Source organism: Juglans microcarpa x Juglans regia, chromosome 2S (assembly GCF_004785595.1).
Source record: "Juglans microcarpa x Juglans regia isolate MS1-56 chromosome 2S, Jm3101_v1.0, whole genome shotgun sequence".
Classification (NCBI taxonomy): domain Eukaryota; kingdom Viridiplantae; phylum Streptophyta; class Magnoliopsida; order Fagales; family Juglandaceae; genus Juglans; species Juglans microcarpa x Juglans regia.
In genome coordinates, this window is record NC_054597.1 from 5450366 (window position 1) to 5476602 (window position 26237).

A 26237-nucleotide genomic window follows, 5' to 3' on the forward strand; every position below is an offset into this window, starting at 1 on the left:
TTAGGTTCAAAGGTTATCATTTAGCCTAATTCTGATCAAGTCTATTGTTATCTTACCTCTAGCAGAATCTTAACAGTACCAAATAAGAAGTATAATTATATTTGAATGGCAAAGCTGGAAACAAATAAAAGCTTGGACTAGTGCAAATTATATCGACTATATCCTAACATGGACAACTTGTCAGCACAACATATTAGAACAAAATAAGCAGAACAAAGGACAGCTTATATGCAAGGTCGGTAAGATTCAGCTGCACAAAAATGTACTATCATGACTTCGGGAGTTAAATTAGTCAATAAATGTCTCAGATATTGATCTGTATAGGCCAACTCGGGATTTTCTTCATCTTCCATCCATTCCTTCCTCTTTCTGTTTCTGATATTGTGCATGCCAAAATGATCAACTGGATACTTCATAGGGTGTTCTTAGATATAACTTCACCAAACCGAACAAACCACTGAGCATCAGACGAATTGTTATCCTGCTGAACCTGCCGCTGCTGCATTTTCAATTGTTGTTGCCCCTTGTCAATCATGAATTGAGCATAGTCAATGGTATCTGGTGGTTCAAAACATGGTTTCCCAAGATGAGTTGGAAGCAGGGAGACCAGAACCCTAGCTACCTCATGCATGGCTGGCCTCTCAGAAGGGTTCCGCTTCGTGCATAGCAAAGCAAGTTGGAAGGTCTTTCTGACATGGGCTAAATCTATGCACGTCACAGAAACCTCGGGATCAACAGCCTCCATTACTGTATTATCATCTGCCTTGGACATTATCTGGGAATAAATACAATCATGTGAGACAAGAAAATAAACTAAAATCAGCAAACTTAAGAAATAAGTCTTAGATCTGCTCAGGATGTTAATTTGGCACAGAAGATGGAAATCCTCATTTTGAACGAATGCTCCCAACTTCTGCAAAAGTTGGGATGATAGTCCCAATACCCAGAAAAGACATCATCCCGAATTAGACGTCAAAAAGGCCATACAAGCCAGATTACAACCAAGTTTGACCTCACCTTGAACTTCATCTATAGCCAAGAGTCTTTAATAGTTCATAAAGAAAGAATTTCCCGATATTGAAGACATACCAGTTGGTGTAAGTTTGATTCATTGTCCACTGCCTTCTTCCCAGTAAGTAGCTCCAGGAGAACAATGCCATAGCTATAAACATCTGATTTTTCATTGAGTCGGGAGGTTCGGGCATACTCTGGATCAATGTAGCCAATTGTTCCAAGAATGTAAGTGGATGCGTGAGTTTTTGTAGTTGAGATGCATTTGGCAATCCCAAAATCAGAGAGATGAGCCTCAAAATTCTCGTCCAGCAGGATATTTGAGGACTTAACATCCCTGTGTATAATTCGGGGGTTGCAATCATGATGAAGATAAGAAAGTCCCTGAGCAACCCCAACAGCTATATTCAGTCGCGTCTCCCAATCAAGTTTAACTTTCTTTGATGGTCCTGTTGTACAAGTCACAACGATACAAGGGAGAGATGAGATGCATATAGTAATTGAAAATGTAAATCAAACAAGTCAGGCAAAATGGTACTTATCCTAGACTAAAAAATATATCCAAAAATTTATGTTTAACTTTCTTTGATGGTCCTGTTGTACAAGTCACAACGATACAAGGGAGAGATGAGATGCATATAGTAATTGAAAATGTAAATCAAACAAGTCAGGCAAAATGGTACTTATCCTAGACTAAAAAATATATCCAAAAATTTATGCTAAATATAAAAACTCTCCAAATTCCCGAAGTTGTAAAAGATATAAATCTTAAACCAGTTCAAAACGATTCAGTATTGTCATAGATATCATTACCCAAAGTAAATATGCAAGTTCATTTATTTGCACAATCCGTTACCCAACTTCAGTTATGCACATGATTCTACATTCAAAAGGACCAAAACAAAACAGCAGCTTTCTTCCAGAGTTTAAAACAGATTTAGTAAAAGATAACAGCCTACCTTTTGAATCATACCCCCTATCCATAATCGCCAAAAATGAATCATGACTCATTAGATTAAAATTCACCAAAATTAACAAATGAAACCACAATTTAGGTAGCTAACCATGAAGGAGATCCCATAGAGAACCGTTCTCCATGTAGTCATAGAAGAGGAGGTTTCCATAGGGAGACAGGGCATATCCATGTAGGCTGACCAGGTTTCTGTGTCGGATGCTACCAATGGTTTGAAGTTCAGTCTCAAATTCTCGCACATTGTTTGGATATTGGTTGTAAATTCGCTTAATTGCAATTGGTCGGGAATTCTTCAAGACGCACTTGTAAACCGTGCTAGAAGCACCATATCCTATAACATACTTCTCACTCAGATTCTCCGTGATTCTCATTATATCATCAAAGGTGTGAATAGCCATATCCATGTGAAGAATGACAAGCGTGGGATGACCTAAAAAGAAAACAAATGCATCTCAGGACACGGAGTTAAAAAAGATTGTAATATTTTACAAGCAGACCGTCAAGAATAATGCATACCATGTCTGGTCCCTTTAGATCCCTTTGTCAATTGCTTTGGTTGGTTGGATTTGTAGATAGCAACTATCACCGTGGACAATAATGTAATGAAGCCCAGTGTCATACAAATAACCGCAGCTCTAGAGAAAAGCACTGTAATAAAAGCAAATAACTTAAGCTTATATTAAGATACAATTCCAACCCAATCAATTGTTAAGAAAAAATTCCAACTCCTAGTCCACAAACATGCACTCGCACCTGTCTTCCTGACAAATATATAGAATTGGAATGTGAAAGACCAAGGCTCCAACAAAATGACTCAAAACAGTCAGATTAGTACCTCTGGATTTTGGCACATAAGGTCCACTTATTGATCCCAACCAGTTGCCACATAATAATGGATTCCCTATGAAGCTGATATAAATATACCCAAAATCATCATAGGAGCCACTAGGAAAAAAAATAAAAATAAAAATAAAAATCATTCTTTTGCCATACCTGTCAGGTGAAAACCGCGAGAAGTTCCTCAAAGGAGGTACAACTCCTGATAAATTATTGTAAGAGACATTCCTAAAATATCAAGGAATAAAGTATTTAAGAGGCTTCAAAAACTGCATGAATGAATTTTTAAATTTTTAAATTTAAAAGTTAATTTATTTTTAGAAGAGGAAAAGGGAAGTAAAACTTACAGAGTAGCCAGACTGAAACAATTTGTTAGTTGATCAGGAATTTTTCCATTCAAGTTGTTGTTGTTAAGAATCCTACCAAAACATTTTAACAAGGAAATGGCTTTAGCCAAAAATGTGACTCCCACAAAACCATCATCGTTTTAAGAAAGGAGAAGCAGCCGATTACTCACAGAGAGACAATATTCTGCAGCTGACCGAACTCTGGAGGGATTTTACCAGAGAAATTATTGAATGACATGTCACTATCATTACAGACAAATATCATTACCAATAGGAAAAGATCAAAAGGTGATGGCTCAAGATTACACCAACAAAGACTACAACATATATAAGCTTAAAAACTCACATAATCTGTATACTTCTGAGGTTGCCAAATTCAGCTGGCAGAGACCCATCAAGATGATTGTTACTCAAATTCCTGCATGTACATATTGATCATGAATATTAACACCAAACATTAATGTAAGTCAAAAATAGAAGAAAAAGTAGGAAAGAATAAGCTTTGACTGCAGACTTACAGGGTGAGAAGGTGCTCCAAGTCACCAACTGAAGCTGGAACAGGTCCAGAGAAGTTGTTGCCAGAGAGATCACTGAAACAGAAAAGGAGTTTTCACAGATCCTACCCAGCCAAGATGGATACTAGGCAGCAAAAAAACATGTTATGAAACTTACAGTGTATCAAGATTAATGATGTGTCCAAGCTCTAGCGGAATCCTGCCTTTGAAATTGTTAGCCGATAGATTTCTGCAGTCCAGAAATTTTCTTCTATCAATGTACAGGAAGGGAATTCAACATAATCATAACTGTTAAATAATTCAAACCCAATGAGTCAAAACTTACAGATAAGTCAAGCTCTCTAGATTGCGCAAACCCAAAGGGATTGATCCATTTAGGTGATTACCATGCACATTGCTTCAGGAAGTGGACAAGAAAAGCAAATGTAGTAGTCAAAATGCAAAAAAAAATTACATTGCATAAGATCGCATGAAAAGGATAAAACTTATGTCATACTTCAAAAACAGGAGAAAAAGGTACAGAATAGGACTATCTTACAATTTATTCAATGCTATACAGAAGCTTATGTTGGGTGGAATCAGTCCTTCAAGCTCATTGTTGGCAAGATTCCTGAGGCATAGAAGGACATGAAAATCAATGGAACATTATTGTAAAAAAGAACCCAACATATAGAAACAAAGACTCACAATTCAAACAACTGGTCCAGCTTCCCAAGTTCAGCAGGAATTTGCCCAACCAGTTTGTTGTCATTCAGTTGCCTGCGAAAACTTTTAGCTCAGAAAATTATCGATAATAGAACATTACATCCAAAAGATATATAATTTGGGAAAAATCTCACAGGTAGCTAAGTTTTAACATATTGCCAAGCTCTGGAGGAATTGGACCAGTGAGGTTGTTGCCATGGAGGTACCTGGAGCAACATGTGTGTGAAATGCAAATAATGATATATATATATATATATATATATAGAGAGAGAGAGAGAGAGAGAGAGAGAGAGAGAGAGAGAGTATGTCAATTCATTTTTCAAGCAACAGGAGCTCACAGTTTGCCCGTGTATGACAAGTTGCCAAGTATTGGTGGTATTGGCCCAACGAGTTCATTCTCACTCAAATCCCTGTCAGTCAAAGATGAAACTCGTAACTTATAACCAACCAACCTCACCACATACAATTTTATATGCATTAATAAAAAATTAAAAAAAAAAAGTAAAATAAGCAAGAATGCCAATACATACAGAACAGCAAGGGCCTGCATCAGACCAATCACCTCTGGGATCTTCCCCGTTAGTCTATTTCCTTGCAGGGACCTAAAAGAAAGGACAGTAATAGATGGAATGTTGTCTCATATCAATGAGAATCAAGAATGAATATGAAATTTTCATAAATAGCAAACTCCTCAACTCTTCCTCACAAATTGAGTTCCCAAAGAGATTCAGACTTGACAGGAAAAAAAAAAAAAAAAACTCAAGTCCGCAAGGAAACTAACAGAGTAGCCACTTGTAAGAATCCAATATTGTATGGAATCTCCCCGGTGATCTGATTGTAGGATATATCCCTGAGATCCAAATGATGAAAGTTACAATCTTCTATGCATTAAAATATGTAGATAATTAAACAATCAAATCAACAGTCACCAAAGGAAAGGAAACATACAAGATTTCAAAACTTGTGCAGTTCCCAATACTTTCTGGGATTGTACCAGTTAGATTATTGCCTCTAACATCACTGAAAACAACATATAAAAACTTCCATTTGTTAAAAGATAATGCAAATCTAAAGAAACAATGCATGGGGAATAAAAGATTCGAAATCTATAAATACACAAATACTCACAAATACCACAGGCCAGTTAATTGACACATATCAGGTGAAAGTGTTCCAGTTAAAGAATTTCCACGTAGCCCCCTGTAAAAACAATTTCAACCAGATGACTTAAAAGTTGGGGCTTTGCAAGACTGGATTCTTAGATAAACGTTTAGCCATGGGAGGAATAAGACATTTCAACATAGTGACAAGTTAACCATGACACTTTTGCCGCAGATATATTCATATGAGCCCTGTGGTAAGTTCCCAATTACTTACAGGTATTGTAGTACTTCATTCCAATACAGAAGTCTTGGTATCTCCCCAGTAATCTGGTTCCGGGCAAGGTCGCTAAAAAATAAAACCAAGTAAACAAGACATTTTTTATGAAATAATTATACATCAATGCTGATAAATACCATGATAGACAATGAGGACACCAGCATCGTAGAAATGACTCCAAAAGAAACTATATTTGCAAGTGAAAGCAAACATGATCCAGAGAAAAGGAAAGCTTACAGAGTTTTGAGATTTGGAATCTGGGTTAGAGTTGACGGGATGGGACCAGTCAGTTGATTGTTCTTAAAATTCCTGTATTCACGAATATAAATTCTTAGTCGAGCCGAACCAAAAACATTACAATACGAAACATTACATTCTAAAAGACAACGAAACTCAGGACTTACAAAAGCTCAAGCTGCTTAAGCTTAGATATCGAAAAGGGTATGTCCCCAAACATCAAATTCTCAGATAAATCCCTGCATTTAGAATAATACGTGACATTAGAAAAGCAACATGGAACATAAGTTTAAAATGATGCACAAATAGGCATAAAGGGAAAAATCAAGGAAGATTGGAAATGGTACAGATGCACAAGAGAAGCACAGTTCCCAAGTTCGTCCGGTATTTGACCAGTAAGCTTATTCCCCTGCAAGTCTCTGCCATATTTTCATAAAACAACGTCAGACCTTACTAAAATTGCAATTCTAAAATTTCAAGCAAAGTACAAAAATAAACAGAAGCGTACATGTATTGCAAGTTTCTCAAATCACCAATTGCCGGCGAAATCTCTCCACCCAGGTTCAAATTAGACAGATTCCTGCAAAAATGTACCGGAAACATTGGAACTAAATAGAAATCCATGTCACTTCGGAAGAAGAAAAGGCCATACCATAGCGCTTCAGAACAATAGTGCAAGAAAACATAAAACGGAAAGAGTGAAAATTAGAGAGAGTAGCATACAGAGTAAGCACAGAGAGGCTGGTGTGGTCGCAAAAGACGCCGCGCCAGGAACAGAAATCGTCGTCGTGCACGTCGTCCCAGTCAAGCAAAACGTTCGCTACGTTGCTAAACGAGGCCTTGATCAACATTAGCGCTTTTCCTACAAATATCACCCTCCGTTAGTAGATTAAAGAAAGTTAGATTGTAACCAAATAAAACAATGCAAGTGCCTTAATCGGTACCATGTTATGAATCTTATGATCAAGAGACAACGCCGACGTAAATACTGCGTTATAATCACAAGTACACTAACATAGTTTTTTAATCTTACGCTCGCTAACTGGTAAAAAACAAAATGGCCGTCCCTTGACAACATTAAGAACTGGAACGAAAAGAATAAAACTTTCCCCGTTTGGATGCTGAGAGAGTGTAGAAGCAAGACCAAGAAGAACAAGAATAGGGAGCGATTGACTTGGGTCAAAATGAGTAGACGATATTTGAGAAAGGCTGCGGCAGAAGCTCGCAAAATATTTGTAATTGTTTTTTATTTTAATCCTGAACATATTGTATTTTTTTAAAGACTTCCGGCCTATAATCGCAAGCTCGCACATTAGGTAAGGGACGGGCTCCAGCCATTGAAAAGCAAACAAGAAAAGAACCCAAGAGAAAACATAGCTCAGAACATAGACAGCACCTTCGTCGTTGAGTGCATAAACAATGGGAGAGAGAAGAACCAGAACCGCCATTATCAAACACAATGAGAACTTCTTGCTCCTCCATTTTAAGAACACCACCTCTCCCATGGTGCAATAATATCAAAGAATCCCCACACAAATGCAAGCAGAAGCAAAATGAGAAGATAGGGCACTATAGAAACTCGAAAGAAAGCAGATTTGAGCCCCGGTTTGTGCTGTCTCACTTGTGTGTGTGTGAGAGAGAGAGAGAGAGCAGGCTTTTGGCGTGAACCGTAAGGAACACTGAGAGAGTGTGTTAATTGAGAGAGAGCGAGAGAGTCAGAGAATAGGACAGTAGCTAGAGAGAGAAACCTGGTGTGTGTTGGTTTGAGAGATAGACAGAGATATAGATGTAAACGGCGGTGAAGCGACGTTAATGACTGACCGAGATAGTGAGTAGAGTCAAACACATGCACTAGCAGCGGCCTTCGTCATCCGTAATCTCCGTTTCCCAAAGTTTCTCTAACGGCTAATGTTCGGAATTGGGATACTGTTTTTTATTATTTTATTATTATTATTATTTTTTTTTAATATTTTATTATTTATAGAACATCTCAAATGATCTCACTATTCAAATACAACGACCTCAGAGGTTAGACTGGGCATGTGTGGCCTGTGGGACTGACTGCATTTTGGGTTTATGCAATGAAATTATAAAGGTCTTTATTAAATAAGTAATGATAGGTATAATTATGAAGTATATAAGTATTATGTAGTCATTTTAAAAAATAATAAAATTTATTATTAAATTTTTTATATAGATCTCATATTTATTCTTTTTTCTAAAGTGATTATACGATATTTACGCACTCATAACTCTGTAATTATCATTTTTCTTATTAAATAAGAGTGTAATTGGTCTCATTCGATCAAGTTTTAGACATATTTTTAAATTGAATCAGTATATAATAGTTTTGAAATTTAAAAAATCGATACCACACTGATTAAACCCTTAAACTAATACTTTCGATTTTATCTATTCCTATTAGATCCAATTTTTTTTATATATATAATATAGTAATATATTATAGTATATTACAATATATAGTATTAGCATAACTACTGATACTATAAACTATAGTGATAATATATAGTTATTTATACAGAATTTTAAAACTTAATGTTATATTAATTAGTAATTTATTATATAATATAAATTTATTATATATATTATATATAAAAATTATATATAATATAAAAAATATTTTATACAATATAAAGAATTAAAATATTAGTATGAACCGAACCGATGTTAGAAAAAGGAAAATCAAAATCGGACTACTTTCAACCGTTTTGAGAAAAATGAAATTAGTACCGAACTCGATACTGGACTGGTTAGATCTAGTTCGGTCTGGTTTACTGGTTTACTGATTTTTTTTCACCCCTATTCTTGATACTTGTTTTTTGGATCATGCTAGCGGGTAATCGCTGGCCATACGGCTAGTTATAAATTGTGTTTTTTTTTAATATTCTTAATTATTAGAAAAATGAAAAAATACACAATTTCACTAATAGTTACTTCTTTAAACATTAAGTAAAATAAATAAATAAATAAAGTTAAAATGCATGAACCGTAAGATTGAGCGATAAGTTAAGATTACGTTTGGTTGCAAGACTCAGCTAAACTCAATTGAACTCAATTTAATTTTAAACTGAGTCTAACATCTAAACACTCAACTCTCAAATTATTAAAATAATCTGAACTTAAAATATCCTTACACATGGGACTCACAATCATTTCAACTTAACACATATTTATGCGTGAGACTCACAACTTTTTTTTTCTCATAAAAATTATTAAACTCATCTTAACATTTAAATACACTTTAAACTCAGTTTAGATAAACTTCATATAATTTTATCCACTATTTAACTCACTATTATTTATAAAAAATTAAGTTCAACTGAATTTCTAAATGTAACCTAAAGGACTCCACTAACATTTTTCTTTTCTTTTTTTCTGTGAAAATAATGAAAGATGTGTATTTCTGAGTTCTTTTTTTTGGTAGAATATGAAAAAAATATTTATAATTTCCAGCTAGTAATAGACAAAAGATCAAAGTCCATGTTCTTGCATGCAAGCAGGAAGAGGTCGGCAGTGGTAATAACTAATAAGGGTAATAGGAGGTAGGTACCAAAAAGTAAAAGAAACAGAGGGATCTTTAATTTTCTTGCATCTACATAATAATAGAAACAATGATGTAAAATTATGCATAAGCTATACCATCTATCCTATATTTATTATTATGTCACCTCCGTAATCATCCAACCTTTTTAACTCCGAACAAAAACAATAAAAACAAAGTTTTCAAACTTTAGGTTTGGTATATTTTTTAAATCCTTCTCAATTCATTATTATAATTTTTTAAATTTTAATATAAAATATAATAAATAATTTAACTTTTTTAAATATTAAAATAATAATAATATTAAAAAATAATATTTTAATAATATTTTATCATCTCAACTCAACTTAACTTAATTCAACATTTAAACACAATTTTAATCTTGATATTCATCTTATCGTTATAATTTTTATAAATTTTTATATAAAATATAATAAATAATTTAAATTTTTTAAAATTTAAAATAATAATAATATTAAAAATAATATTTTAATAATATTTTTTTCAATTTCATCCGATTAACTCAACTAATTAAAATCTAAACGCAACCTAAAAAAACTCTTTCAAATAGAAACCAGTGGACATAAAAGAGATTTGGGGTTCAGTGCAGAAAACAGAGTCTGCAAATCTGCAGCCATATTTCAGTAGTAAGCAGAATTAGGTTTGTATAAAGCTGGCCTCTGTCTGTCTGTCTGTGATTCCGTCCCTCTTTAGATTAGATTAGTTTTTGCTTATTTTTGCTGCTGCTTCTTCTTGATTTTGCCTATACAACAACATGGTATTATAATGGTCCAGTCTATGACACAACTCTGTCTGGGACCTACTACATCTTTTCGGGATTTTCAGTCTCATCTTTCTTCTGTTTCGACATTCCCCAGCCGTTGGATCCCGTTCTCTTTGGTTCCTATAAACAAAACAAGTGTTGTCCTTTCTTTCAGTAACCTTAGATACAATTACGTTGGCAAACGTCGCAACTCTTTTTTAAAATAAGTTATTATTAAGACATTAATTATTTTATATAAGTCACATATTTTTTTATATCTTTTTAAAAATATACGCAATACTTAAATATCCTGTCACTATAAATATCGTTTTTCTATTTTTTTTTAGCTAAAATAAACCATTTTTACTCGAGAAAAATATACCATTTTCCATTTCTAAATCCACCATGAATCTTCAGAACAGCCGAGACGTAAAATAAATAAATGCGGCAACCATCTTCTTTAAAGCACGATATTAGATGTTCTGCAAGTGGCATGATCTCTACAAGTCTATAGGGCATGCCCATAATAGCAACTGGCATCAAAGAAAGTGACAGCAGAGCGACCGGAGCAAGGAGTGCGCCTCTAGTTTAGCGTCGACAACGACATGGACGGCGAATTTTCCGCCGGTAACTAGCTTTCGCAGCTGTCCTGTCGGCGTCACCCGGGATGGGCCCAACGACAGGGCATTTAAGATTTGAGTCTTCCAAAAGCTTGGGTTGATGGTAAGTGATGATGGGTAATGGCCCTTTTTTTTATGTGGGAGTGGATTTGATATTTTGTACACAAAAGTGGTCATTATCATATGATATCTTCTGAGTTTACAAATTACTGTTTTTTAATTTTATTTTATTTTATTTTTCTGGTAAAAAGCTGGTTCCCAGTAATGATTGAGTGAGATTCTAGTTCTATATTTGCCATTGGTTACCATCCAAATGTTTCCAAGTCCCAAGGCATTTTCCTCAAAGAATACTTTTTTTTTTTCCCTGTTTTCATATTTATGAATTTGAAATTTACATTATATTAATTATTTTTCATTCTCACATTTTATATTTATAAATTTTTTAAAAAAATATTAAAATTTTTTATAAAATGTGAAATAGTAAATGGTAAATAATAACTGATAAGAAATTTTTTTTATGAACTTATATCTATAATTTTTTTATTATCAAATATTATCTCTAAAAAATTTTAAAAAATTACTTTTTTTTACTTACCCTTTGTAAAAATAAAAATAAAAAGTCAGTAATTAATAAAGAGTTATTTCAACGGTTTTTAAAAAAAAAACGAAATTAATGAATAAGATGTCAGAGTCACGTACATGTTAAAGTAGAAGAAGGAGAAAGTACGAGAGGGTAAAAAACTGGAGAAAAAACGCCATGGGAAAGGAGAGAGCAGTGGGGCCGTAGATATGGTTGGGAAAATAAAGAAGGGGATTGATTATACCCATCTTAGGACTCGTGACGGCTATGACACTATAATGTTTACTGTTTTGCTCTTTTTTATATCATTAATACTGTTGATGTGAAGTTTGGGATCTACATTCTGTCTTCTTTTTTTTTCTAAGCTACATTCTCTGTTTTTTAATTATAAATATATATATATATTTATAGATATGGGGTTTTGATTATTTTATAAATTAGTAATCTTATCAAAATATTTTTTCCATAGAAGTGAAAGATTAATAATATCTATACAATATATTTTATAATATATATTTAAAAATTAAGATATTTTTATAAAGTGATATTATTTTTTTAAAATATTTTACTAAATTATTCTTTATTTTAAAATATAATTATATAATGTATTGTGAAAAATAACGTGTGTTTATCATTTTTTAAAGTGAAATGAGTAGAATATTTGTTTATGTTGTTCATATTTTCACCGTGTGGATAGAAGAATCCAAGTTCTTAGAAACAATACATTCTCCGCATCTCAACCATAGGGAAAGAGAAAAATAAAACTTCAAATCAAAACAAATAAATAAATGAAACAGTTGTAAAAAGATTTTATAAAAGTATATTCATAAATTAACTTCATATTATTCATTAGATTTATTTTTATTATTACAATCTGACATATTATATAAAGTTATGTCAGTATGTGAAAAAATTTTTTATGATTAAAATATTTTTCAAATAACAATTGAAGTTTTAGAAGCTCATAATTGAATTTTTTAGAAAATTATTTTGGTTGTCTGGTTATTTTTTGAATATATGTTGCATTTTTCCTCCATATAGAAATTTCTTCGACTGCCTCATCTTTTATACTCTGTTTTTTAACAACTAAAACCTCATTTTAAAAGTAGAACAACCTAGCACTTGTGGTACTTAATTTTCTCAAATGCCAATTTATTGGGAAATTGGAGACCCCAAGTTTATGATGGATGGCAACGAGCATGGTGATGGTAGTTCATGGAATCATGGGATTGTAATGTAAGATGTAATATTTAGCGAATGAAGAGCATTGGCTTCATCATAGCCATATTTAAAATTTAATGAAAAGTACATATTTTTTATAAATCTAAAATCTCTCTAGCCATAACTCCACATTAGTCAAAATAATAATAAAATATTATTTTTTGAATAATCTATTTTTAAATTCTTTTTTTTATATATATTTTGCAATTACACTAACTATATGTTAATTAATAATAATATTTATTCCTTTACATATTTCAAAACTGAATACAAAAATAAAAGTGAAAGGACGTTTGAGGGAAGTGAAAACCGTGAGAAATGAAAACTGAAAATCAAAGCAATTGAGATAATTTTTATAATAAAAATATTACTTTTGAAAATGAACAACACATCTTCAAATTTGAATATATACTTAAAATTATTGTAGCTCATAGTTTAAACTTTTACTTTTAGAAGAAGTTAATATAGATCATTTTATCTATATTTCTTCAAATTTTAAAAATGTATTAACAATGCCAGTGCTCTAACCGTAGTGATTTCTTTTGATGGGTTGTTGATGATGAGATCGGGTTAGATGAATTTTAAATGGGATGCATATAAGCAAGATGGGCTTTGAGATCTCTTTTAGAGAACAGTTGATTTATCCAAGATAACTACAAACACATCTAAAAAAAAAACTACAAACACATCATATGTGATACCCCATATAATAAGGATACGGGTAAGTGGTGAATGAGATCTCAAATTGTTTGGGAATGAAAAATTATTGCTCTTTATAAAATTTCAATGGAGCTCCAATTGTATCACTCATTTTGAAATATAGGCCATGTAGTTTGGGTCTTTCATTAGGGCGTTACAAATGGTATCAGAGCCTATCCCAACCAAAAATATGGGACTTGAGTTATGCCACCTACAACGGACAGGCCTGGCGAAGACGTTAAGAATTTAAGGGAGGTATATTGTGATACTCTATATGATAATGATAAGGGTAGGTGGTGTATGAGATCCCGCATTGCTTGGGAATGAGAAGTTTTTGCTCTTTATAAGATTCTAATAAGACTTTAATTGTATCATTGACTAGTCCTTTTGAAGTATAGGCTATGTGATTTGGGTCTTCTATTAGGACGTTACATCATAAGCCTAACGTTGGTAAGAGTGGCAATATGTGACACGACTTGTGAATTCAACGCAAACATGACACGAAATTAACATATTTAGATTTGATATAAATGGATTCAAATAAAAACAGATCGATTTGTTAATACACAATTAATAAACGAATCAATAACGAGTCAACTTGCTTAATCAGAAATTAACCCACACTAACCTGTTTAATTTATTTCAACAAATCTATTTTACAATTTTACTTGGAAAAATGACATTTATAACTTTCGTTTTTCTAAATGGTGTTTGATAGTCAGATATTATTTAATAACAAAACATGTATCCGTCTTCTGGACAGACTTTAGATCAGGCCAAGCCACAATTCAGATGGTACAACTTCAGCTTTGCCAGTACTAATTGTAAGTTACAAACAACTTGCTGTATGGTACAAATCATTGTTACATTAAGAAGCTCAAAAATGATTTTAAGAACATCTTTTTCATTTTCATATGTCCTGCAGTATCTTATACAGTCGAAATCATAGTTTCTGCTGTTCTGAATGTGTCGCACACTAATCAGGTCCTAGACTAGCACGAACATGTGTGAGTGATTCCTAAAAGATTTTCCACCTATGATACTCTTAAGCATACAGAACATCTGTACCTATGTACATGAGAACTCTGAGCTGAGTTTCAACGGAATGAATATCCTGAACTGTCATCTACTACTTGTCAACAAAAAATCCTGGCGTGTAAGCTGAAACCTCACAAATAACATTGGCAGCGGAAGCAAGTCCTGATGTGCTAAAGTCATTGATATTTAAGTTGGCCCCTTTATATTTGAGATTACAATGATCTGTTATACGCCTCAATAATGGATGCTTTCTCCTGTAAAAAGAAAGAAAGAAAGAATGAAAGAAATCACCAGTTAAATCTCCCACGTATAGACAGTCCGCAGAGAGGAAAAAATTGTGAAAAGTGCTCCATACTGGGATGATGCACCATGCTGAAGTTTAACAATTTTCTATTACTTTATATGTTATTTCCATTTGAGTGTTTCTACATTAAAAAAAGAAAAAAAAGACCACTGAATGTTTCAAAGTTTCTGCATCTAGGACAATAACGACTGAGTATGACCTATTTGATGGGTTATGTATCTTTACCAAAAAAAGAAAAAACCAAAATTTAACAACTTTTTGCCGGAAAAAAGAAAAAATCCTTTGATCTTCAAACATGCTCCTGAGGTAATATGAGTTCTTCTACATGCAAGTCGGTATAAAGGACACACCATCCCCCTCGTTGATTAGCAAGATTTAAACTTTTAAATTTCTCTTATCAATCAAATTAGGTAATGCCAACAGTGTGATAGGTGTGTCCTCCACACTGGCTTGCAATAAGAATTTTTCATACCTCTTATCTTTTATAAACAAGATGACACCCCCAAATAATGGCTCTCCCACAGCTTCTAATTTCTTTACTAACAGAATAGAATTAACCATGCACCAAAAGTTACTCTTGATATGCAGTCAAAACGTGTAGGATACTCGATTTATAGAAAGAGGAGATGGGTCATAAGAAATTTAGGTTTTAAATTAACAGACATTTTTTTCTTCCTGGTCAACATTCTTTTACTGGGCAGTCCATAATGCACAGGAGAAGCATATAGAGTAGTATTCATCATGTTTGCAATGTGTATGTGTATGTGCTTGTATTGTATGTCTATCTTCTATCTGTGTTATGAGGGAGGGATGGAGAAGGATGGGAGAGAGAGACCTCATTCTGTGTGCTGCTCTCTGAGGGGAACCAGTGCATGAGAACACCCAAGTTTATTACAGCAGGTATCAGTTTAAACAGGAGAGGCGTTGTTACCTGTACATAATCTCTTATTAAGATAATATCCCAAAGGAAGGCGCAAAAGATCAAGTCTAAGTTTCAGTAAAAAAGAAACTTACAAGACTAAGAGCTGTTGTTCCTAGAAGAAGTAGATACATCTTCCCCTATAGTGCAATATTTAATTAAACAATTAAAACGAAAAAGAAAACGAGTCAGTGGTATATTGTGTTATTGCATATTGACAGCAAAAACTTGAAAGCTGCATGACCATGACTGAAGAATCTTTCAGTCTCAGAAAAAAATATACTAGGATACTTTAAAGGAATGGACATCCAGAAACAAAAAAGTAATGTTAATTTCTTGATGAAAAATGCTATATATTACACGTTCATCCTGTCATGCTTAAGTGGCACTACCCATAACCATTAAATCAACTCTTTTTTATATAAAAAAAAAAAAATCAACTCATTTTTTTCAAAAAATAAAAAAAACAATGTAGGACAAACAGTTATCAACATAGTGGGATGAGAATGAGATAGGAGTATAGTATATAGCATAACTCTTTCTTGAATGATGTAGGGCAAACAGTTATCAACACTCAAATGAGCATGAATTGTGATGCAACATCCCACTTATCATTAAGGTATATGACAACTTAACAAATTCCGTTTGTGTCCCTTTTCAAGTAGAAATGACAGTGCAAAGCAGTGTTAAACCAACTTCAAGTCATACAAGCTTCGGCAATCGAACAAATTCTATCAAATGGTCACAAATTTTTTAAGTCATACAGGACAGGAAGGAAAGGAAAGATGAGTTTCAAACAGCTAATTTCACACATGCTGAGACCCTCAAGTTTCCCCACCAATTCATTAAATATGTAGGGAGCTTGAATTGCTGCAATTTCTAATGTCTATAAATATGCTTTCATTGTCCTTGCACATTTTTCCTTTCTAAAATTGTATTCCCTTTAAAAATTACTCAAAACTTATTATACCGCACCACATGGCCAATGAAAGACCATCTTTATGCTTCAGTTAAAGGTCAAGAATATGAAGAAAAAGGGGGGATTATCTAACAAGGATATAAATGTTCTTCCTGCTCAACCCACAGCAAACAGACGGTACCAAGGCCTTACTTTTTAAACTTTTTTATAATAAGCATTAATTCTCTACTTCTCTTTTTCTTTGAGGGGGGCAGGGGAGTCAGGTTCTTCCTTTTATTTAATATGGACCTGAAATTTCTATACATTACTAACAAAATAAGAGCTCTGATGAGGATATAAAACAAGACCCATACATGAGAAACATATTCCATCAGATAGCAATCATAAGAGACCAGCCATCACCAAAGCAAGCATCAAGCAAGAAAAATATTCAACCCACACAAACAAAAACACACACAGAGAGAGAGAGAGAGAGAGAGAGAGAGAGAGAGAGAGAGGTCACCCCAACAAGATGAAGATTTGAGGCACGACTCAGGAGAACAAAAGCAAATTCTCCAATTTGAGCAAGCGAGACTCCAACCTATAAAAGAACAATCAGTTAAGCATATTATGTATTTCATTTTAGATCAGAAATCAACTCAACAAGCTGAGCAAGACAACTCACAATGAATGATGTCTTGATGCTATATCCGAAGGCCTTAGTAACAATAGTGATAACAGTTGTCTTCACGGTTATGACCAGAATAACAGATGCTAGCAATATATCCACGTGGTTCCATAGGAAATGTATGTGTATGAGCATTCCAATACTTGAAAGGAAAAGAGCTGCAAACAAGTTGCGAATTGGTTCCACCTACGGTATAGAAAAGCATCAAATCAGTAATGTTTCCAATATTATCGTGACATTAGATACAGACTCAATCAAATTTTGCATGTGATATCCAGGATGAAGCAGCATCTTCAATCTAAATCCCTCTTCATGCAGCAATTGGATTTTTCATAATTACAGCCATCTAACCTTCATACTACTGCGCATTTGCTTTCCTCAGTTTAGATACTATTTTGTTTCCCCAGTTCAAAAGCTAAAATAGCATAAGAGAATATAACAAGAAGAAATAGCAGTAGAAATCGTTTCAGACAAAAGTCAAATGTAGAAACATGAAACATAACTTAAACTTTAAGCACGAAAAGGAGTACCTGGTCCAAAGTATGTTGTGCAAAGTCAGTAGTAGATATCATAACACCAGCCACAAATGAACCCAACTCAAGACTAAGGCCCAGCTTATCGCTGCACTGAAAATGTTATAAAAATTTAAACATATTAAAAAGGAGCAGACACTTTGAAGATATGCAGTAATTTCTGGCACTTCTGTCAAATAATCCAGCAACTCATCATCTTTTAAATTAAAATTTTGATAATCAGTGAAGGAGAACTAATATGCAATAGGAAGCTCATATATCTTCATTTCTTTCACTTATTTATTTTTAGATAGAAATGCTTTTTTTCCCCTTCTCAACATTTTAATCTACTGCAGCATATTCAACAAAATTAAATTGTCTCTGAAAGAAGTAATCCCTCATGCACAAAACTTTTCATATGACGAATCCCATCATCCAAGTTCATGAGGATCAAACAGAGAGGGATAGGCTTACAATTTAGATAAAATTCTTTATTTAGGTTTCAGCTAACTTTGCTCTGATATAAATAAACACATATGCCAAAGAAAACCATGGTCATGGTACTGCACTCTGAAGCACCTTTTAGTTCCAAAGTACATTGAAATAAAAGAATAGAGGAACAATGCTTTGATCTAGTAAATTTTTTGAGAAACCAGAAAGAATCTATGCCCAGATTTCACATAATGATTCTATAAAGAAGTTTCCTACCTAGACAATGAATGACGATACCTATACCCCCTGAAGGAGATTGAAATATATTCCTTAACACAAAAAGGTGCCTTTGTGTGTGTGTGTGGAAACCTCTGTGTGCCTTCCCACGTTGGAACTCTCACCAACTGGTGACTCCTCAGTCTTAAACCAATCATCACATTAATATTTATTAAATCAAATCTTCATAAGCCAATTTTATTTTATCCTATACTCACTAGTTTTTTTAAGACTTGAGAAATGTGGTTGGGAAGGATGTATGCTAGGCTAAGTAGCAAGTACTACTCATGTCAGAGATGGGGGTGGCTATACAATATCAGGTGCAGCTCCTTCATGTCAACTCCTTCCCAAATATGTACGTGAGTGTGTAATGTGACCCAACTTCTAGATTGGCCAGAGCAAATAACAAATAAATTTATTTTTATGACCCAGACTGTACTTAGTCATTTGCTGTACAAGACATTTTCCATCTATGTGATTTCAAAATAAACTCATCATTCTTCAACTTGCATGCTTTAATCACTTACATTAATGTTCTTCAATGATTACCTTCCCTTATACCTCAATGAAACAGATTCATTCCCTATTTCGTTAAAAGTAAGCAGGATGCATAATCAAAATACAGCATGAGCCTTAATATGAAAGATTGCCATGTCTGGAACTTACCCAGGCAGATAATAGGCAAAAAGCCACCATAGCTAGCTGATAAAGTTCATTTGTCTGAATCACAAAGAAAGGGGAAACCACTTATACAAGAATTACTAGGCAATCCAAAGATGAAATGTGTTTATAACTCACTTGGGACGATAGCTGTATCATCAGTTTTAGAAAGCGAGGAACAAAAGACCAAGACAATACAGATGCAGCGGTGAGATACATTGACAACACCAGTAGCCTGATGTCAATAAAAGAAGCAGGCAAACAGCCCCAGTAAGATCCTTTTTTTTTTTTTTATAAGTACAGCCCCAGTAAGATCCTTTACATGATGCTGTTGGCACAATTATCATTTTGGTGATGCAAAAGCATAACGTAGAAAAATCTTGAGTGAAGAAAGCAAATTCAAAATCATTAGACTTTTGAGTAAAATGAAATGGGGAAATGGGGAAAATTTAGAAAGGGAAAATGTCCAAGGAAAACTGCTCATGAACAAACTTACAGCTTTCCCATAGAAATCATTCCCTGCAAAAGGCCACTGTGACCCCCCAAAAATGGGAGCAAGGCAAATAGTAAGCCAACGGCACAGTCCTGAAATAATCCAAGGTGCAGGGATTAATGGATAAAAGCTTTCCAACTCAATATAAGTTAAGTATTGATAGATGTACCATCTGCTTAAAACTAGTTTATAAGTTACCTGAAAAATAAGAGTACCTATGGTAACTTGACCATGGAGAGCATTACTATTATTACGTTCTACAAGAAACTTTACCACCTGTTGAAAAGGTAATAAGAAAGGCATGAAAGAACTAAAAATTTGGCAAGCAAAAATCAAGGGAAAAAGATAAATTCTAGTGTTTAAAACATAATCTAAAAAAAAATACCACTGCTGTTGATGACATTGATAAGAATGCACCAACAAATACACCCTCAGATAAGTTTGCTCCACATAACTGCAATATTAACCGATGTTCAAGATTAGGATCTCTTTAGACAGGAGTTGGGAATAAAATCAGATTAGACAATCCCAGAACTATACCATGGCAGTTATACAGCACAAGAACATAAATATGATGATCTGAAGTATCCCTCCAAAGACAGCAACAGGCCCCACAACTTTTAGCTGCACCAAGGACAAGTTAAACTAGACTCTCTAAAGAAACTAAAAATAAAAATGAAAAAGAAGACATTACTGCAAAACTTCCAAAATAAGACTGAATGATGTCTGATAGACAAATATTGCCCAAGCTGAGAACAATATACCTTTGTCAAAGAAAACTCCAGCCCTAAAGCAAAAAGAAGAAAGACAACACCAAACTGTGCAAAAGTTTCAACCTAATATCAAATAAAATTAAAATTTGTCAGTATAGACAGTTGGTTGCAGGACCAGATCATTGCACACAAATCCAAGAATATAACTTCAACCAACTCGACTGGCCTATCTTCACACTCCAGGCTAGTGAACATGAAGATAGGGTATCTGCACTTGGTTTCTTTCCAGACTGTGTAGCACATAGGTGAAGTACTAAAGCATGTGCACCATGTCCATGCTCCTCATCTAGGTCACATAATTTCTAATTTTCTATTCAGTTCACTATTGTCATCTAGGTAGTCACCATGGTTACAGGCAGCGGAGTGTCATAATTAATACCTCTGGATAAGACAGCAAATATAATGCACATGTGATCAGCAAGGCTAGAAGATGATGCAAGAAAAATATCTTTGGAGAGTTTGGTAAGTTAGCACTTTCTAAATTCTATCAAAGTTAGTGTCCTAGCCTGGTAGTTTAATACTTTTTGTATACGTGTTAAGGGCCTAAAGAGAAGGAGGAGCCAATTAACCTGCATTTTTCTGAAAACACTATGAACAAGTAAACATTTTTGTAGCCAAAGTTATCATAATAGTAGTCAGAGCTTGAGAAAAACTCATTCTCTCTCTTCACCCTTTGAGTAACATGTAGCAAAAGGAAAATCCATGACAAGACCCCATTGTCTTTACCCAATAGGAACTATAAGTATGTAAAAATAGGATGAAGCATTCTGACTTCAAGAAACTATGTTTTAAGCTATCCACAACAACATACCTGTACCATTTCGCTAATGAATTTCAAGCCCCCCGGGCCAATAATTGAACCAGCAAGAAGATAGCCCACAATAACCTGCGATATTTATCCAAAAGAAAATATAAATCACTTGACACAGTTGGACATAAATGTACAGCGATTATCGAAAAAAAGAATACAACTAAGATCTACAAATACATACCGGTTGACCCAAACAGGAAAAAATAATTCCACCAATAGCAGCGGAAACAATGACAACCACCAAGTCTGAGATCAATCTGCCAGAAGTTAAAACAGCACTAATAAGGTATAATCCAAGGAAATATATAACATTAAAAATAAACAGCTTCAATCACAGTTTTCAGGACATAGATACCAAGGCAATAAACAGATTATCATTCTGACATTTATATTCAGCTAGGGGGAAAGTCATGTTGGAGAATTTCTATTATCTAGAGAGCAAAATTTGAGCAAGCATGGACAAATTAAAACACTAAGGTCCATCTGTAACGGCCTACTCCGCACTTACAGCATTTTCCTGTCCCTAAAATGCAGAAACCAGAGGAGTTTGGTGGGGATGGTTTCTAAAACACGGCCAATTGACAAGCAAACAAACCTAAAAACAGAAAACTTTTCCCAACTTTAAATTCATTTATCATTAGTTGTAAACCAGATAGACCCAAAATTAATCATGTAGTACAATCACAACAAAAATATGAAAGATATTGACCTCAAATCTACTTGAAGTACTGGATACTTGGATTTCTTGTTTGACATTACAAACACATTGTCCTACCATCAAGTAAGAGCAGCAAGTTAGTGCAGATGAAATCCAGAGCATGAATAACTTTGACTCCGAAAGTTCCATCTTACCTTTTTGTCAATCAAGGTTGTCATGTCATCAGAATCTTCACCCTCCCTAGAAAACACATCTTGGAACTGGAATGATCTTGTCCCACTGACCAGAAAAACAAGTTTTTTAAGTGAAAAAGTATGTTGTTTCAGTAGTAACAATAATCATAACAACAATGAATACACTTATAAAAAAAATAACAACAATGAATACTTGGTATTATTATTATTATATGATGATGATGATAAAAGATATATATACAGTCAACCTAAGTTCACCATGCAATCACATTAACCCAACAAATATTTTTACAGTCCCGTACTTTGCCTCTTGTGTATCATTTCTCTTGGTCTTCTCATGAGTGATTATAGCCACAGTCTCCAGTTCAGCCTGTGAAAAATTAAAAAAACCTCATTTTTAACATCAATAACGTGTGTGTATATACATAGTGTGAGCCAACAGTGGCAACTGGGAAATAAGCTTGCATTAAATATCACCCAAGTTCTGCTCTATCAAATATGATGTAACAACCTTGACAAAGTATATGAAGAAGCCCAAATGTCTCACTAGAGTTAGACAAAGCAATGATAAGCTACATTGCAAACAAGCTATTAGGGAAGCATGACCTAAGATGCAGACAAAAGCCAGAGCTTGTTTATTTGTTCATTTATTGATTTATTTAAGTTAGTAGCACGCTGCATCATATGGGAACATATGCTGCAGCCTTTATTTGCTAGCTGAAGCCTTTATTTGCCAGCTGAAAACAAAACTAATCAGAAACAAAAAGTCCCAAAACATAAAAAGGTCTGAGTCTGAGTTTTCTTTTATATATATACACATATGCATAACAAAGAAAAGATTTCACTACCCTATTACATTAGTGGAAAATCATGTCCATTATTACACTGCATCCCCATAAATTCAAAAAAGAAAATCAAACCTACTTGTCGATCAGCCACACTGCTGTTGAAGCTGCTTCTGTCAGATCCTAGAAAAGTGGAAAGCTAAGTGAGATATCAACACCACAGCATTAAACGAATCAAATTCCTACTTATATAAATTGAAAAAAAAGTAATCCAATAACTCAAACCATAGAAAACTTTTTATGACTTTGAAACAATTGTTTACCATTTTTCTCTTTTATTTGTTGACTATCAATATGTGAATACCTAGTTATTTTTGGATCTATCATCTCAATCACTGAAGTCTGAAATATTAAGATGTAATGGAATCTAATTGTTGAAAGAAAATACATACTAGTGCTTATGGCAAAGCAAACAGCCACCAAAGAAACACATATTTGACCTACCAAGGCACCTCGCCGAAAAGTAAAACTACCAATTTTCCAAAAAAATCCATATCAAACAAAAGGCAAGTTTTCCAGACCAGGTGCCCCCCTCTCTCTTGGAAATAGGGAAAAGCAATGATCCAGTACAGGAGTGTATGCAAAACCCTTACCATAGAAAAAAGCCAATTATATGGAGGAAAAACATTAAGGAAATTAAAAAAAGGACAAAGAAAAATAAAAAATCGGTTGAACCGACAAACAAAAATGGAAGGATCTGCTGTGTTCAATATTAAGATTGTGAACAGAAAGCTCAGTGCCCCCACAAAAGCTTCCCATCAATACACCAAATCACACATAATGGCATTGCCTTCCAAAGTTCCGAGTGATAGCACGCCATTCTTTGCTAACTGCCCCTCTCCAACATTCCAAAACCTTCATAGCAGATCAACTCCCATGTTAGCTCCTCTAGGATCGAACAGATCCAAACAAATAGCAAGGAGCTCAAAAAATAAGACATGAAATTGCCTGGCTACCAGAATGTTGAAGAATGTTGTCCACCGATTCCCCATCTCTTTTTATACAGCACCTCTAGGGAATGAATTTACCTCGTGATACATTGTTAGCCATCAAAATTTTTAAAGTGGTGCTTCCAAAACACAAGATGCAAGCTGGACAGAGCTGAAGTATAACAGTATTTCCTTCCAACTTCCAAGTAAACCAGACCCTCTGTGCCCCCTATATGACTCAACGCTAAACTTTGTCCTACTATAGGTGCCATCCCACGATAGTCCAGACTGGACTATATGATTCGACACTACAATTTCCTATCGTTAGTTGTATCAAGGTAACCTCGGAAAATAAGTCTTAGGTTCTCCTCCCCACATCTAACATCACATCAGAAAAGGATGATTCACCTAGCCACAGTACAAGTAAGATATGCCTGGCAAAATCCCCCAATCTAGCCAAATTCCTTTGCACTAGCCCAACCCATACGAACTATTAACCATAGCAGGGCACCAGGACCCTCTCCAAACTCCATAGGGTGTACTCAGTTACCATCTTCAAAGATAATCTCTGGTGGGAATGACCTTCCGCAACTGCTAGCCTCATAATGCTGCAAGCGAATGACTTGGAAATTGTCATCTGTTACTAATGAATATTCGGATATATCCATCTCTTATTAATTTCTTTGGAGCTATACTGTTTGCATTTTCAGTGCCTCTTTTGAAGCCATTCTGTAAAAAGTTATATCAGCTGTTAAGCTAGAAGTTTTCGATAGACGGAGGATTTTCGGTGTCAATCTGTCTAACCAATGCGGCCGCAATAAACCGTTTTAAAAACGTTGTGCTGCCTATATCGTGTATGGTTCCCGAGGAAAATAAAAAAAATAGAAACGAGATTTTTTTAAAAGGGATGTCTTTATTTCGCACCTGGTCAAACAGCAGCCTCAAATTATTCGCCCAACCAAACCACCCTTTGACTTTCACTTTAATTAAAAAATTAGTCCAAATACAAAAAAATTTACCCTCGATTTTCTTGGCAACCAAGCAGAACACAAAAACGTAGCAGCTAAGAAATACGGGAAACAATACTTGAGAGCTCAAAAGCCTCTAACCTTCGGGGTGATCATTCTCGGAAAACTCCTTCTCAAGGACCCGATCGAACATTTTAGCAATGCTGCCGTCGTTGGCAGCAGGGGCGGACGAGTTCAACAAGTTCCCGTAAAACCTCTCCCTCGTTTCCTTGTCAGATCTCGTGGAATCGCAATTCCTCGCGCAAATGAAGATCACCAAGAGGCAGCAGCAGAATCCAAGCGCCCCCCGCTTCTTTGCATGAAAAATCTCCATAATCAAGGGATTGAAAACAACTGAATTGACGGAAAGAGACAAAGAGAGCTCCGGTAAAGAATTCGATTCAATCAACGGGAAGCAATGCAAGGCAAGGAAGCTGGTCGAGGAGATTATAAAGAGTTTTTGTGCCTTTTTGCAGTTTTGTTTGTTGATTGGGGGATTAAACTGTGCAGGGGCGGGATCGGATCGCACGTTTCAAGAAAACGGCTTGGGAAAGAATGATATTCTGTGACTGGTGTTTGTGTTTCGGGATGAAGGAAGTCTCGTACTGACTACTGGGCTACTTCTTGGGTTACCGTCTGCGGTCGAGGATTGGATGATAATCGACAGTTGCGATTTGGATTTATGTCATCGTTTTCTGCCAATATTTTGGCGAGTCGCATGTGTCAATTTTGAGTATGCTACTACTTCCCACGCCACATATTTTAAAATTACTTTTTTATTATTATTATTTTATTTTATTCTTATTAAATTAATTAAATTGTTTTATTTATTATCTATATACCACATATTTATTATAAGAGAAAAAATTAAGAGATTTATATTAGCAACCCATCTCAACTCATTTCAACTCATCTCACTACTATTTATTACTATTCATCAACTTTAACTCACAAATCTCACTACTATTCACAACTCATCTCACTACTATTCACAACACATCTCAACTCATCTTCGAATCCAAACGACAAGTTGTATGGTGTGTAGAGATAATAAATAGAATTATTAATCAATTTTAGATTTGTTTTTGTAAATGAGATGAGTTAAGATAAAAAAAAATGAGATGATATGAATTGAGGTAAAAGTTAAAAGTTAAATAAAATATTGTTAGAATATATTATTCTAATATTATTTTTATTTTGAAATTTAAAAAAGTTGAATTGTTTATTTTATTTTGTGTGAAAATTTGAAAAAGTTGTAATGATTAGATAGGATGAGATAAAATGAAAAGTTTTGTAAAAATGAACGAGATTTTAGTATGTACGAGTTGGTACTTTCTTTTTTAACAAAAA

General features: G+C 34.2%; 2 protein-coding genes across 3 annotated transcripts; both read right to left on the reverse strand.

Moving 5' to 3' along the window:
* Positions 1-69: 69 nt before the first annotated feature.
* LOC121253205 (LRR receptor-like serine/threonine-protein kinase ERL1) lies at positions 70-7744 on the reverse strand. Its single transcript, XM_041153154.1, has 27 exons — positions 7402-7744; positions 6729-6867; positions 6514-6585; positions 6353-6424; positions 6173-6244; positions 6006-6077; positions 5766-5837; positions 5517-5588; positions 5337-5408; positions 5170-5238; positions 4919-4990; positions 4727-4798; positions 4523-4594; positions 4371-4442; positions 4222-4293; positions 4009-4080; positions 3841-3912; positions 3687-3758; positions 3515-3586; positions 3339-3410; positions 3169-3240; positions 2978-3049; positions 2820-2893; positions 2501-2632; positions 2076-2414; positions 1090-1460; positions 70-775 (listed from the first exon to the last, which is right to left on the reverse strand). Exons 1-27 carry the CDS (start codon positions 7508-7510, stop codon positions 413-415), a joined length of 2964 nt encoding a protein of 987 aa, XP_041009088.1. The 5' UTR covers positions 7511-7744; the 3' UTR covers positions 70-412.
* Positions 7745-14329: 6585 nt separating this feature from the next.
* On the reverse strand, positions 14330-25572 carry LOC121252498 (K(+) efflux antiporter 5-like). Of its 2 annotated transcripts, XM_041152187.1 has the most exons (20): positions 24990-25568; positions 23031-23074; positions 22409-22476; positions 22107-22191; positions 21964-22025; positions 21436-21511; positions 21255-21329; positions 20435-20506; positions 20211-20294; positions 20056-20124; positions 19869-19946; positions 19674-19762; positions 19316-19412; positions 19184-19237; positions 17828-17923; positions 17295-17483; positions 17133-17210; positions 15807-15851; positions 15628-15723; positions 14330-14742 (listed from the first exon to the last, which is right to left on the reverse strand). In XM_041152187.1, the coding sequence occupies exons 1-20, from the start codon at positions 25219-25221 to the stop codon at positions 14701-14703; spliced, it is 1731 nt and encodes a 576-aa protein (XP_041008121.1). In that variant the 5' UTR covers positions 25222-25568; the 3' UTR covers positions 14330-14700. The 2 variants fall into 2 exon arrangements, with proteins under 2 accessions (XP_041008121.1, XP_041008122.1); XM_041152188.1 differs by lacking the exons at positions 14330-14742; positions 15628-15723; positions 15807-15851 and adding an exon at positions 16876-17070 and having other exon boundaries at positions 17117-17210; positions 24990-25572.
* Between the last annotated feature and the right edge of the window lie 665 nt (positions 25573-26237).